At 29.4% G+C, this 16,131-nt stretch overlaps 1 protein-coding gene across 1 annotated transcript; it reads right to left on the minus strand.

Annotated features, from left to right (window-relative positions):
- Window positions 1-8,042: 8,042 nt before the first annotated feature.
- Window positions 8,043-13,328, minus strand: LOC100166387 (DET1- and DDB1-associated protein 1). Its single transcript, XM_016808746.2, has 5 exons — window positions 12,974-13,328; window positions 12,797-12,912; window positions 10,606-10,735; window positions 10,187-10,248; window positions 8,043-8,746 (listed from the first exon to the last, which is right to left on the minus strand). Exons 1-5 carry the CDS (start codon window positions 12,981-12,983, stop codon window positions 8,654-8,656), a joined length of 411 nt encoding a protein of 136 aa, XP_016664235.1. The 5' UTR covers window positions 12,984-13,328; the 3' UTR covers window positions 8,043-8,653.
- Between the last annotated feature and the right edge of the window lie 2,803 nt (window positions 13,329-16,131).

Consider the following 16,131-nt stretch of genomic DNA (forward strand, 5'->3'; position numbering starts at 1 on the left):
GCGACTTGAAACTATGTAAAAAAATATTTTCAAAAAAAATTACACTTTTTGAAATAACGAGTGTTCAATGATAAAAGAATCACCCGGTATATCTTCTATTTCTTTAAAGTTACTTTCTATATTTTTATTTATTTCACGTACAAAACTTCTGTGGTTTTGTACATTGCTGTAACATAACTTTTATTTTTTATATTGTATTGTATAATTTGATTTTTAACACTATTTTTAATATATATTACATATATGGATAAAAATAGTGTCGAGTGGAAAGAAAGTCATATTGTGATAATGTAAAAATGAGTAATAGTTAGTTGTAAAAAGTACTAACGATTATTATCACTGTAAATAAATTTAATAATATAATATTTATAACTGTACATAACATTGAACGATTTTTGTTGGTTTGTACCTAATAATATTTTATATTTATCAATTGAAAATAAATCTAACCGTTTTTAATCCTGTTGTAATTTATGCAAGTTGCCATCGTACAACTAAGCAAATTTGTACCTTATTTTATTATTTTTTACACTGAAAAATAATACGAATGAAATCGATATTTATTAATCATTACCTTCATAGCACAGGCGTCCGCAGACATTTTTCTGGCGGCAGGGGGAGGGCAAACATGGGCAAACAAAATTAAAAACCCAGAAGAGGGGGTTTGACTCGCCTTGTTCCCTTTCGTAGTGTCGTAATTAAAGAAATCTAATTAAATATAACATTTAATTAATTTTCCTCGTAATATACGATGCAAGCAGATGCAAAATCATTGAAAACTTAACTGTGGCAATTTAAAATTAAATATATTATATAATATTATATTGATATACTTGGTATCCATATTAGATATTAGGTATATTTATAAACATTATTTTACTGTATTAACTATTATTATTTCTCAATTCCCAATAGGTACTAATGTAATAAGTTTACGGCATCACTGAATCAGTAAGCTACATTATTGAGTAAAAAAAAAAATTCGAAAATGTTAGTTTTAACTAGGATAACGTCTGGACAGGGATGGAAAATAGGTTTTAAAGTGCCATTTATGTTAGCTAGATTTCAAAGGGGAAGAAGCATCTTGTGAACTTCCAAAATGGTTTTGACTATTAATGTAACTGGCAATCTGACCTTGACCAAAAAAAATTTAAAAATGTTAATTTTTTACCGAATCTATTATACTAGACTTGGGTAGTATTCTGAATACTTTTTAAATACTTTTTTTTTTGAAAGTATTCAATACGGTATTTTGAATACTTTTTACAAGTATTCTGAGTACAGTATTCGGAATAATTTTTTAACATCCAATATTAATTTTAATATAATATTTTATAACTAATAGATTATAGATAGCCAGATAGGTGTGTTTTATCAAGATTATAATAATGTTCATTTATAAACACAGAGTTGAAAAGGTAATATTTTTGCTATTGAAATCTAAATCTACTAAAAAAAAAGTATTCGATAAATATTTGGAATACTTTTTGTGAAGTATTCCAAACACTTAGGAATATTATTATCATAAAGTATTCGAATACATATTCTGTATACATTTTTTTTTAAGTATATTTGAAATACTTTTTAAAAGTATTTTACCCAAGTCTGTCTATTACCTAGGCGGCTAGGCGCAGCCGATACCTGTTGCTAGCCATTTCCATACATATTTTACTTGTTTCTAAATTTTGCTGCGGAAGCATTTCCGAGTGAATTTTATAACTAGGCTAATAAGTTTACGGCATCGGTAAGCTACAATTTTTTATAAAAATAAATTTCGAAAATGTTAGTTTTAACTAGAATAGTGATGGAGAATAGGTTTTAAAGTACCGTTTATGTTGATTAGATTTTTAAAGGGGGGGGGAGTGTTTTGCGATCTTGACGGCTTAATGGCTTGACCATTAACTGGTAATACGTTGACCAAAATAACAATTTGAAAATAATAATTTTTTTCAAACTTAAGTGCTGCACTGCTGTCGTTACCGGTTACTACTAAACACTTCAAAACTGTAATGCGTTATACTATAGAAATTACTTATCAAAATTAATATACATGAAAATTTTCGTTACTTGAAAATAATTCTAATGGAATACAAACAAAGTAGGTAACGCCATTATTACCCAACCCTGTTATTGTATCCATATATTATAATATACATGGAGCCATACAATACAGCCTTATAGGTATACATTAATTTAGTACATTAATTTGTACTTACTGTACTTGTATTAATGTATAGTTGAAAATTGAAATACATATAGGTATTTGAATTGATAGATAATTAAAAATAAAAGGTTGACCTATATGTATTTATAGGTATATAGCTGGTGGTATTTTCGGTGTACCGATAATTGCCGGTATTTAAAAATACCGATTACCGATATTTTTGATATTTTAGAATACCGGTATTTCATGAATCGGTACACGCCTCAATAATATTTCTAGACCACGCTGGGAACGGTTAGCAATTAGGTATTTATTTAGACAGATGACACCATGACACGCGATAGGTATGTCCAGGGCGCGTATTTTGCAAATGTGGGTAAACTCAGAACCGCTCTTCTATGATTGGTTCATTTGAATTTCGCGCTTTTGTTTTATCACTAACACATCATAATATCATATTAATATAATATATTATATTATATTTTAATTGTTCTAAATAATAATATTATATTATAGTATATATTATAATATAATTTAATATAATTACATTAAAGCATTTAATATTTATATACCAAATATTATAGGAGGATTTTTTAAATCACCTATTGAATAGGTACCTATTATAAACAGACTAAAATCTTATAAATTAAATAATTTTTATTAATATTTCTACATTTCTATTTTATGTAACACACTAACTAACCTACCGCAATTCTGAAGAACAAAATATTATAATTTGCAAGTAAATTTACAGATACAATATACATTTTACATAATATTAGGTATACATTATTACGGCAGCATCATAGCCACAATTTATAACTATTTACGGGGTGATACAGCCAGGTCGAGTACATCTCTCTATGGCGAAAAAGCAAAGTGAATATTAAACAGCGCGTACGACTAAGAAGGTAAACCAAACACGCGTCGAAGAGCCGGCAGCGCGGCGGTACAATTAATTAGACACGCGCGGAAAAGACGACACGAGTGCTTTAACGTGAGGGGAAGAGGAGGGGCCGTTTGGTACTCAAATATTATCGTAATAAAACCATATTATAAACCCTTTGTCTGCGCGGTCGATCGCACCACAACAGAACACACGCATGACGAACCGCTTCATCCGGTTCCACAGTGACGGACATCTAGGCGTGACCGTGGTTACCGCCAGGTCCGTCCCTGCGTCACTACAGCCACTGCTAGATACCGTATCCATTACCATAAGCCGCACTCCAGCTTTTACCAGTGGCAACGGCGACGAGACGGATAACGGCGTCTCGATCCAGCAGTCATCTTCTACAGTGGCAGGTGGCATCAATACCAAAACAGACGATTCGGCACGCGATACCGAATCCGTCGAAACTGGCAACTCCTCGGACGTAACAAACGACAATCCAATTTCGAGAGCATCGCCCGAGGAATTTTCACGCACGGCCATATAAGGTAGAGACAAAGGACAAAGGTAGAGATCTCTTGTTCACCGGCAAACTATGGACATCCCTGCTTTCCGATGGTTTCAGCATATTTTACCGGTGATCGTCGAAAACCATTTGCATCGTTTCAGTCTTGGATAGCAACTTGATATCTGACGACTTCTTGTCTCGAGTGGCAATATTTGACATATTGATATTTGATGATGTACGTAGAATAAATATATTATACGGAAATTCGATTTTAACTTTTATACCGTAGGTATTAGCAATTATTCAAGATTTTCGTAACAAATGAATACTGATAAGTGACTACACGAATTATACATTTTCCAAACACTTAATATGCTCTTGGCAACAACATGTTTGTTATTTTTGTAAATCTGAATATTGTATCTAAATCTTTTAAATATGTTATACGGTATAACAATTATTTATTAAATTCTTAATTTTTATTTATACCGCTCAAGTATAAATAAATTATTATTTAGGGGGGGGGGGAGATTTGACGACTTGGATTGGTATTTGTTCATTATAATGGATTTCCGCCTATGCGACCTGCGTGTTTAGCGAAAGAAATTATTACTTTTTATGTGTTACGACTTACGATTATCGAGTAGGTAGGTATTATCGTGGCCAAGCTTCGTCGGAACGGGCTCGTGGACAATTTTGTAAACGTATTTTCCCCCGAAGGCTGGTGGTGGTTTGTACGGGAATAGACGACTCTGATCGAAGCTCGGATTAATATCTCTAGGTGAGGTGGGTTGGACTAGGTAACCGAACTTGGTTGTGGGCCATCAAAGAATATGATGTTCTGCGATCCTTTTTGTGTTTGAAAATTATAGTATTGGTCACGCATAGCTTTAAAATCACTGACTGTAGTTAAGAAAAAACAATATCATAATTATTTATATCGCCATTGGTTAATTTTATACATATATTATAAATGATATTACTCTCACATAATTTAAACCAAATTCCTAAAATGTACACGGATTTATGTGTCTGCTGGCTTAATTAATGTTGACTAAAGACTGACACAGTAATGCCAAAACTCAACAGATACCTGTTGAGTTTCATTAGTAAAACATCAGTCATTAATCAAAATAAAATTTAATCAACCAAAACTTATAGTATCTATAATTAGCTAAATACAGAATAACCCGGCGTTGCCCGTTTTTGGGTGTAATTCGCTGTGGCCGCTGTGCATATGAAAGCAAAATCATATTATATTTAAAGTTTTAGCCATCCCGAGTAGAGTTGCCCGTGAGTCTCGCTTATGGTTATGTGAACAATATATTATCAGGTAAGCAATCTACCTACATTAGATTGCAGAGACAGTGAAGTGGGTGATTAAAATATATAGCCTATAGATTTGTAGTTGAAAATAATGTTTATACAGTATACCTAAAATTAGTATTGATGTCATAGTTGATCATCCCGGATTTTTAGGAGTATTTAATATTTATATATTAATATATTTTGATTTTGGGGGTTAATTTATTGCATTTTTAAAGAATCAAAAATCCTTTCTTAGTGGGTGTCTTCATCACAAAACAAAACTACTGTCCAAATTTCATACTCGTAGCTTCAGCGGTTCCGGCTAGGCGATCAATGGCGCAATTATCGGGAGTGTTGGGTGTGCAATTCACAGGGGCCCCCGATTCCCGAGATTCCTTGTATGATATTTCTACTATAATCTGTAATATACAAATATTATATTTTTTGTATGGGAAGTGGGTACCAGAATGCGGGTATAGAGTCAATAGAGTATTTCATAAAGATGACTAAGTCCAAACTTTACACGTAAATTATTATCCATAAAAGAATTGTTTGCAAAGATTTCAGGAATAATCAGTCCTGTAAAGAATACTTTTAAAAAGTACTTGAGTAAATACTCAAATATATTTTTTTTAAGTATTTAAGATACTACTTAAATACTTTGAAAAAGTATTTGAAATACTTTTCAAATACTTTTGATTTTTAAAGTGGGTTTCTAATTATCGTAATATAAGATTACCGTAGATTACCTACTACCTATGTGTTTACATAGGTAGTAGGTAATCTAAAAGTTATCTAATAGTTTTAAAGGAATATTGTTATTCAATAACTTTTTTTTAGAAATCTGGTTTTCACAAACCTTTGGGCTTCGGCTAACACAGAAATACAGAACATTAAATAAAATTATTATTCCATTATTGTAGTTGACAATAATATTTTTCCAACCAATTATTTCGAATAAAAATAAAATGTTCGAAATAAAAAACCAAAGTATTCAATACCAAAAAGTATTTAATACAAAAAAAAGTATTTAAAATACCATTAAAAATACTTCATGCTGAAAGTATTTAAAAAGTTATTCAATACCTACTTACAAAAGTATTTGAATACTTTTACTTAAATACTTTACAGGACTGGGAATAAAATATATAAAAGATCTAGCCATATTTATTTTCGAAAATGATTTTAGCACTACATACAGTGATGTATTAAGTGGATGTCTTATTTATTTAACGTTACCCTTAAAAGTTGCTTCGGCAGAGAGATCTTTCTCATAATTAAAATTGATAAAGAATTACCTGCGAAACTCAATTGGCCAAGATCGCCTTTCAAACATCAGTATATTAAACATTGAAATAGAAAAAAACAGCTAACTTCGATACAAACAAAATAATTAATGACTTTTCTGCTGTAAAAACAAGAAAAATTAATATTAGATTCTGAGCGTTTTTACAATGGTGTTGATTATTTTTTTTCTTTTTATATCCTCCACCCATGGTCGGAAATTGACTTTTTCAACTTTTTCCAACGCCAATATTTCCATTCCAGAGATAAAAAATCTATATTTGATAAAAAATCAGTATTTAATAAAAAAAAATCAATATTAAATCTAGTAGGTATATAAAAATCATGGTTAAAAAAGGTGGGTAAGTGGATGTCGCTCTGCTGTACAGTAGGTTACAAGTGGATCACTGTATAATGGATAGTATTAAATTTGAATTCAATGATATAATCACTGTATAAGAAAAACGATTCTGAGCGGAGACGGTTTGTCAGTCTAGGTATTAGACATACCTATTATAGGTAGGTATACTTATCTATAGTATTAAAAAAAAAATTGACCTATAATAGGTATCAATAATAAATTCCAAATTAATCATATCACAATATTCATCAGGTAACGCGTTATAGGTACATCAACAACAAACCGTGGTACTATCGTACACACAAATAATATTATACAATCATTACAATCACAACAAAATAAATAAAATAGTTATTCCAGGTTTTTTAATATGTACATTAACAATAACAACAAACCGTGAAAGTGTGATACTATCATAGATATATAATATTATATAGCTACATATTTAATATTGATTTTTTAAGGAATTAATTGTTTTTTATCAAATATATATTTTTTTTTTATTAAAGACTATTATTTATATTAGTGTACATTTGTTTTTGAAAATAAATTGGTTTATCAAATAGATCTTTTTTATAAATACTGATTTTTTTATCAAATTTACCTTTATAATTGATTTTGTTTTATTAATCTATATAGGTATTTTATTAAATATAAATAATTTTTTTAAATACTGATTTTTATCTACTATATATTATTTAATATTGATTTTTTTAATAAAACATTTTAGATTTTGAACAAAGCGTTGAATGTATCGATTTTACAATGTTGTTTTTTATTAAAATTTTTGTGTGTCATCACGGTTATTGTGGCAGTAAAAATGCTTAGATTTTCTTTAACCAGTATCTTTTCTAATAGAAAAGTGAATCTAGTTGGTACTTTGGAGAGTCAAAAGTAAAATCCAGTAGTTTTCTAAAGTGCAATGAAAAACAAAAGAAAAATTAATGAAATACGGAAATTTTTACACAATATTGATTTTTATTTTTTAATAAAATCAATTCTAAGGGGTAAGGCTATATTCGTCAAATTTTAATTGTTGACTTATGAAGAGACGCCACAGACCCACCCACCCACCCACATATTGTGTTGTTTTACAGAGGTGCAACATAGTGAATTAGTGTTTTACAAAACCAATTATGAGTTTCTACCTTTAATATTAGTAATATTAAACATTTAAATATCAATATAAACCCATAAGATGCCCTATTTTTTCATATTATAACTTTACCTTTAAATATGACAATAGGTCAATTCACCCAAGTGTCTTATATTAAGTAAACAACACACATAACATGTTTTACTATAATATACAAAATATAGGAATTTTGTACAATTTTATTTAGGTATCCCAGACCCAATCGGCAATCATTAATCGATTAAATTTTAACATTATAATCAAAATTATTGTCAAATAAATAGGTTATTATTTAGTATAACTTAATGACCACCATGTAAATATTTTATTAGCTCGCATTATAAATTAATATTAAGTATATAAATTATAATAAGCGATCATAATAATGTATAAGCCGAAGACGAATGTATAATTTTGACTAGGAGTCCACACCTGGTCCCCAAGATATAATAAACTTAAATGACATGTCAAAATAAATAAAAATGTATTGAATTTTGTTTCATATAAGATTATTTAACACTAATGGTGGAACATAAATAAACAATAGTGTTGTATTGTAAGTTGTAACATAAAATTGTCGATAAAGTATAATGTTGGAAAGGGTTACTTATATTCTTAGTATACAATTTTGTTACACAAATAATAAATGTTAATTTAGTTACACATTAAATACAATTAACATATATTATAAATACAATATAATGAAAACAATTTAAAAAGGTTAAACAACTGAATGACTTAATATTAGACATACAATATTATCAATACAAGTTGTGAATATCAAAAGAAATATTTGTAAATTGAATATTATTGCAAACTATAAAAATCATTCAAAATAATACCATGTGTATTACTAAATAGTTTCATTAAGCAATAGTCTATAGACTAAACATCCTTAAATTAGCAAATTGTATTTCTCTTAAAAACAATCAAATCAGGAATTTTAGTCCAAAAACATTAGATAACTTATATGCATTGGAATTATTTTATTGCAAAAAGTTTTACAATATAGGTACATCTACTCTTGGACGTTTTCTAGATGATGAGCCAGATTCTTCGCCCGTTTCAACCATTTCCCTTTTTTTACCTCCATGCTATAATATAAATTATACATATTAATATACAACATAATTAACATATACTCATATTAGATTTTACTGTAATTTATAATTATATACAAATGGTCAAATAAATATATAAATATTATATATGGCTATCTGGAATACAAAGTAATATTTCTATGATTTTGTTGGTAATATATTACATTCTAAAACAATATGAAAGTTGAGTAAAAACTTTTTTTTTTTGCAATATTTATCTATACAATCTGTAAATGTGTTTTTTAACAATAAGTACTCGCTGTGGGAGTTTATGGGTTGGAGGCTTGAAGGAAAAATCCATCCAGTGATGGAACTTCTTGACAGATTTAAGTAAATACTAAAAAGCCATTTATTGAATTACTAAATTTATAAAATCTACGCTACATCACTTAAAAGTTAAAGTGCACATAGTGGAGACTAACGTGTGCATGGTCTCCATATTTTCACATAAATGCATACATATATACACCTAATGGTACAAAAAAGTGTTGAGCACAAAGAAAAGAAATATTAAATTATGTTTCAAATAATTAAATTTGTCGTACCTACTTACTAAAATTACTTGCTTGGAGTGCAATATATTAATGATTAAAAATTAAATTAAATTTTTGTACTGCATCCCTGTGTTATATAAAGGTCCCCACACACTGCAGCGGTGGCGGTGAATTGCTGTAGGACACATTTGACCAATCACCGCGGTGGTTAAGCCAAGACAATAGAATTTAATGACACCGCTGCAGTGTGTGGACCTTTATACCTTTTACTGTTTGTTTATAAAAATTTCAATAAAATTAAATAAAAATTGAAATTTTATATGGATGTTTTGTATTTTTTCTTGCATATTTTGACTTTTTTTAGCGCACGTTTGCATCCATATTTTACAAACAAAAAACATAATATTATAAATCCAGTCTTTAGTTATAACCTATAAGATTTATAGTTTAGATGAGCGGATTAGTGGATTAAAATGTTGAAGGGTACCCCCTTGGTGGCTGGCAGATTTAAGTTTTAAATACTTCTAACTCATAAATAAATCGTCAAAAATTAAATTTTTAAACATTGAAGTAATCCAAAAAAATCAAAAATGATAAAAATTCAAAATAGTAAAAATATATTTTTTTTAAAAAATGTTGTTTTAACGACTTATAATTATGTAAAAAAATATTTTCCAAAATGTTACTAGTTTTTAAAATGACTAGTGTGTTATGTTAAATGGATAAACCAGTATAAAAAACATTGATTATATAATATTGCATATGGTTAAATATTTTATCAATGTTAATACCTAATTTAAAGTAAGAACAGAGGTCATTTTTTTTTTAAATTTTATGGATATATCAAATAGTAATAGACGTTAAAATAAGATCTTATATTTAAAAACCAGTTAGGAAGAAGTTAAGTATGTTAAATAGGTTTTTTGAGTTATACATTTACCTTTTTATCCCATTGGTTATGTAAATACCGGAGTAATAAATTTGACTTGTCAGTAACAATAACTGAAATTAAAAATAATATAATTTTAATTTTAAAATATAAAAACATTAACACATTGTATACTTATATTAAATGACATACAAATATTACAGTAATTTGTATGTTTTAATTCTACAATGTACATGATTTAAGTTAAAATTAACAGTTTGCAACAACTCATTGCAAATTATATACAGCAAATAGTGAGTTAGTATTTGAAAACCAATGTTGATTTAAAAATATATAATGTATCAGTATAATATATTTTATTATTTAGCATTATCATTATACTATAATATATTATAATTAATTATATGAGAAAGATACTACTAATCAAATTTTGAAAAAATGTATTATAATATAATTGAATAACTACAAACTTTGGTCGCAAGGTTGGTCATCGGTTGTTATGTAAACTGGTACACGCTTGCTTCGACCATTGTCTGAATGGAAACGGGAAAAATTGCGTTCGTCAAAGGATGGCATACCATCCAAGAATTCGGCTATAGACTAAAATATATAAAAGTATAATTAAATATAATTTTTGTTTTAGTTAGATTAGAAGCAAACAGTTATCTGAATCTTCTAATACAATTAATAAGTATTTAATAATAAATTGCAAGTGCTTTTTAAAAGTAATAGCTAATAGTTTTGTATGAAATTATGACAGTGGTGCACCAAGAAAAGTTCTCTTTGGGTCCAGACATGGGACAGGTGCTCTTACAGCATAGTACCTACACTACGTTAATACAAACTGACCAACATATGTATATTATAATAATTTAAATGTATATTACTAATAAAAAAAAAATTTAATTAAATTTGCCTCATGGTCACCACCCGCTGATCAAAAACTAAGCCGGAGAGCCAGAAAACCGAACAAACTTATCTGTTGGAAAAAAAAATCATCATCTGTTAAATATAATCTAACTTTTTATATTAAAAAAAACCAGAAGGCATTTACTGGGCGGTAAAATACAGTTATTTGTTTGGCTCCTTTTATGTAAATTTAACTCATATCTACCTATGTTATATTAAATATATCAAGAGAATTTCCAATGTACATACTAGTTTGTTATTGTAGATAGTTCATCAATTTATACACAACAGTGAACATTCAACATATTACAGAACCATAATCTATTATAAATGACTATACTCTATTCAGAATTAGAACAGCCTTCGGCGGCAGAGTTGTTCGCATGGGCGTGGCTTTATTCTGTGGCAGTGCATGACGTGCCGCCGTAGTGTGGACGACGTCCAACCGTTGTGAAACGAGAACTAGTCGCCGCTGAATCTTATCTTGAATAGAGTATAGTCATAAGAAAAATAAAAGGGTATGCCTACTACAAGATACTTATTTGTGTTTTATTTTTTAGTAGTGCCTACATACAAATTTAATTATTCACAATGTGCAAGTATATAAAAATATCATACCTATTATTAAAATAAAATGATTTCAATTTCTTTATCTACATAAAATAACCGCTTCAATAGTATGCATTTTATTTTTTTCATATACCTACATAGACAAACAATTACGATTTTTACCTACCAATTTAATCAGTGGAACATAGTGGAGGGTTCAAGGGTAGCAGACGTTACCCCTGATTTTTTGGTAGGTGGGTGGTGGACCCCTGACTCCAAAATATTTACATCATAAAAATTCTACTATGTATAAAAATATTGAAAATAAACTATTAAATAACTATAGGCTATAGCCATTAGCCTATTAGCCTGCAATATAGAGGTAACTGATTCAAATTGCTATCCCTATTTTTTTTTTAGTGTACACTGCTGAATATAACATACAAAGTATATATTTTTTGGACAGATTTAAAATTAGAAAATGCAGATAGGATCCTATATAATAAAGAGAACAATTGATTTAGGATAGGCATACTCATAGAAGTCCCAATATAGCTGGAATATACTAATGTTCCATTGATTTATATAAGTATCATGATATGATGTGCTTTAGATTCAGATTTTAAAAATATATAATGCATCGATTGGTATATTATTATTTATTATTATATGAAGATACTACCAATCGCAATGAAAAAAAATAAGGTACCTAGTAAAATTCTATAGCAACTATTCAAGAAGAGAAAACAATTGAGCTAGAATAGTTAATTTTATATTAATGTATCGTCCAAAAATATGATGTACTCTAGAATCATTTTATCTGCAATTATCTTAAGAGGACGCTATACCCGCACGCGCTCTCTTCGTCTTACAAATGGATAACATTGATAAATGTACGTTCTGATTAATCTATTTAACCCTGTTATATTTAATATTAAAGTGAATTATCATACTATTAAATGTTCTAACAAGAATATTATCAAGTGAATAGGTTTTTTTTTTTTAAATTTTTATTTTAAAGGGAGTTATGCTCGTTTTAAGTTGCACAAGTAATTTAACAATCGACAATTGCTAAAAAAAAATGTAAACCTAATACAATCCTTTAAAGAAACGGCATAAGTAGGTAAATGTATGTGTAAGGGATGAGGTATTTTGTGATAGTCGTTTACTCGTGAGTACCATATTTTTGTATTCTGTACTTACCATGTTGGGATGCCGCTTAGCCAAAATGTGCACAGGAAAGCGTGTGTGGATACTTAACGCTTGTTCTGGAAACTGTAGAATTGTAAAACGAGGAACGCTGATATTATCTTCAAATACTGCGAAATGCTAGTATAATATTATGACGTAATGTTATTGTCTTGTAATCAACAACGATACCTGCAACCATCCGTCCGGTGCAGTGAAAGTAGAATAAAGTATAAACGCTAAACGTCGAGTAACGACAGTACGACACGCCGTCTGTCGGAAATCGGAATTGTAATTGGGTTGCGGCAGGCTGGTAGGTGATGATTGATGGATAACTTTACTGGATAAGGCATTTACGTGATTACAGACCACGGTGGAAGTGTAACTGGTATAGTGTACTAGTGTAGTCGTTGTCGTAGGCAATACATTAATAGTAATTAGGTAATATATATATAATAATAAATATAAATTAATAATACAAATTAATGGGCTAGGTTTGATAAGGAGAAGAATAATTCTGAAAAATTACGAAAAACGTGTTGATAACAGACTGGTGAGTTGAGGGTCGCGGGTGTAACATGGTGTGGTACTGTGGTAGTATCACGGTCTAGATAATGTAGTGTGGTGATTGGTGAATGCCCAATGGTAATTTATGGTGATGGACCAGACAATGATCATTGATCGGTATGTTACTATCGTTCAGTGATATCGAGAACAATTTATTTTACAATATCGGACTTTGGAAACACACTCAAACAACTACCAACCAAGCCACTACGATACGTCTAACCTCTAACACAGTACGCACGCAGACGACACGGTCAAAGAATTTCTATAATTCAAAATATTTTATTATTATTATTTATTACTATACTCTATTCCCCGTGAGTTAACCCACTTTTTTTTGTTTTTTGCACACGTAGAGTATGGTAAAAACGTTGTGACAATACAGTTCACTGTAGTTCTACAGATTCACATTGTGAAACACTACGGCGTATACGTAGTGAACTATATTGTCCAGACGTGTCGGCCTGCCCGGCCTGGCCATAGCCGCTTGGCCACGAACGCCCCCGGCCGTATTTCAGTATTTGTGTTGAGGGGGGCCGATGGCCGATAGTACTATGAATATTGGATACTGGATATTAATATATATAATATCATTAAAAATTAATGATATAAAGAATATCAATTACACAACTTGAATCGTATTAAAAAATATTAAGTTGTATAATATTAATAATATTATGAGGTATTAATGTATTATTATTATAATATGAATTTTTATTATGATAAATAATTACTGTAACTAGGTATTTAGTTAACTTAAATGTGTATTTTAAATAAGGTTGGTACTTTAAAAAATATATAATATTTTGCACTACCTGTTTATTAGCACTCTTTTATCATTTTGTTGAAATAACATTTTTTCTGACCCTTTAAGTACCAGGCCGACACTAGTATTGTAAAGTTTTCACCATACTCAGCGTGCGCAAAAAAAGTGGGTTAACTTACGGGGAGGATATGGAGTATAAACCTATTATTTCATGAATTTGCATTTGTAACGTAACGTGATGTTATCCGTCATTAGATTATTATCAGTGGCATGCAGACAAGACACAAATGGGGCCTAGGCCCCACTTGAAAATGGGGTGGGTGTGGGTGGTATTTTTTGTTAAGAATTTTACAAGTTACTAAAATTAAATTTGTAAATGTTATTTTACTACGTTCTTTTAGTTTTGGGTGGGTGGTGGGTGTAAAAAAATTAACTTTGCCCCACATGGAAAAAGTGATCTGCACGCCACTGATTATTATAATAATACAAACTTAAAATTTTATTTAAATTGTTATTAATTAATAATTATTATCCATGATAAAATTATTGTTTTTGTTGCACGTGTTTTTGTCAATTGTCTAAAGAACACATGAAAGATGATAGCAGCGATACTATCGTCACTAACATCCACACACACACACCGAGCCCTGTTTGCGGCGCAAACACAATGCACACGACATGTAAGCCTCCAGCTAGAGGGGGCCTTCAAAAACCAGAAGTTAAAATTAAAAATTGTCTGTTTCAAATGTTAAAATTCATAAGAACTTTGATTTTTATATCTAAAAAAATATATCTAAATTGAAAACAAGATACCACATAATTTTTTTTCTTTAACCAAAAAAGTTTTTCTAGTTTTTGTCAAAATTCCAACCTTAAATGCTTCTTCTTCTTCTTCCTTAGCTTAACGGTCCATGTAGGACCTGAGCTGCCACAAGCAATTATCTCCATCTTTCCCTGTCCAATGCCAGGTCAACTGTCACATTTCTTCCCAACATCTTGATATCTTTCTCTACGGCATCTATCCACCTCGTTCGTGGTCTGCCAATCCGTCTTTTTTTTATGTATGGTCTCCGTTAGTACTTTTCTTATGATATCATTATCAGCTCTCTATACATGTCCAAATCATTCCATTCTCTTAATTTTTATATGCGACGAAATATTGGGTTTTAAAGGAGCACACAACACAAACTGATCTTAGATACAAAAGTTGAACATTTTATAAATTTTTAACTACAAAATAATTATTCAATTTTAAATTTGATAAATTTTGTCAACATTTTAACTTCAAATGCTTATAAAAAAAATTGTGCCTATGTATTTTTAATACTTTTCAACTGATATTGTAACAATATATCAGGAGCTTTGTATTAAATTTTTACACTTTTTGACCCAATAGATAAAACTTTATTGATATTTATAGAAAAAAAAACTAAAAAAATTGAAAACTTAAAATGTCCGTAAACAGCTCAAAAAGAGTCAAAATATTTTCAAAATTGTATGGTGTATAGGAAATGCTAATATAAACATTCAGTAAAATTTTCATGTATCTACAGTTTTAAAGTTACACCAAAAACCAAAATCAATTTTCTGGAAAACAGATTTTGCGTAAAAATTCCCGTTTTTCCTTAATTTTTCTTTTGTTTTTCACGGCGCTTTTGAAAAATATTGGAAATTTCAAATTTTTACCTCGCAAAGTACCAACTAGATTCACTTTCTCATCAAACAAGATACTGTTGAAGAAAATCGAAGCAGTTTTACTGTCCTAAAAGGTTATGACAGACACAAAAATTAAAAAATAAAAAAAACACACATCATTGTAAAATCAATACATTCATCGTTCCACTCAGTATCTAAAATTATATATTATATGCAATGACCTTTTTAAAATATTTTTGTTAATTTTTAACATTAATCTATTACGTAGGTAGGTACCTAACTATTTAAAAATATACCTGTATTTACACTATTTTACAGGAGGCGTACAATTATCAACAATAATATAAAATTATAGAAATAT

Source organism: Acyrthosiphon pisum, chromosome A2 (genome assembly GCF_005508785.2).
Source record: "Acyrthosiphon pisum isolate AL4f chromosome A2, pea_aphid_22Mar2018_4r6ur, whole genome shotgun sequence".
NCBI lineage: Eukaryota > Metazoa > Arthropoda > Insecta > Hemiptera > Aphididae > Acyrthosiphon > Acyrthosiphon pisum.

Bases quoted from the DNA above. Each gene is read 5' to 3' on its own strand.
- LOC100166387 (XM_016808746.2), bottom strand. The intron at 10,736-12,796 runs GTAAGTACAGAA...TATATATTTTAG, and splicing joins CTAAGCGGCATCCCAACATG to TCTATAGCCGAATTCTTGGA. The intron at 10,249-10,605 runs GTTTGTAGTTAT...TTTTAATTTCAG, and splicing joins TGACCAACCTTGCGACCAAA to TTATTGTTACTGACAAGTCA.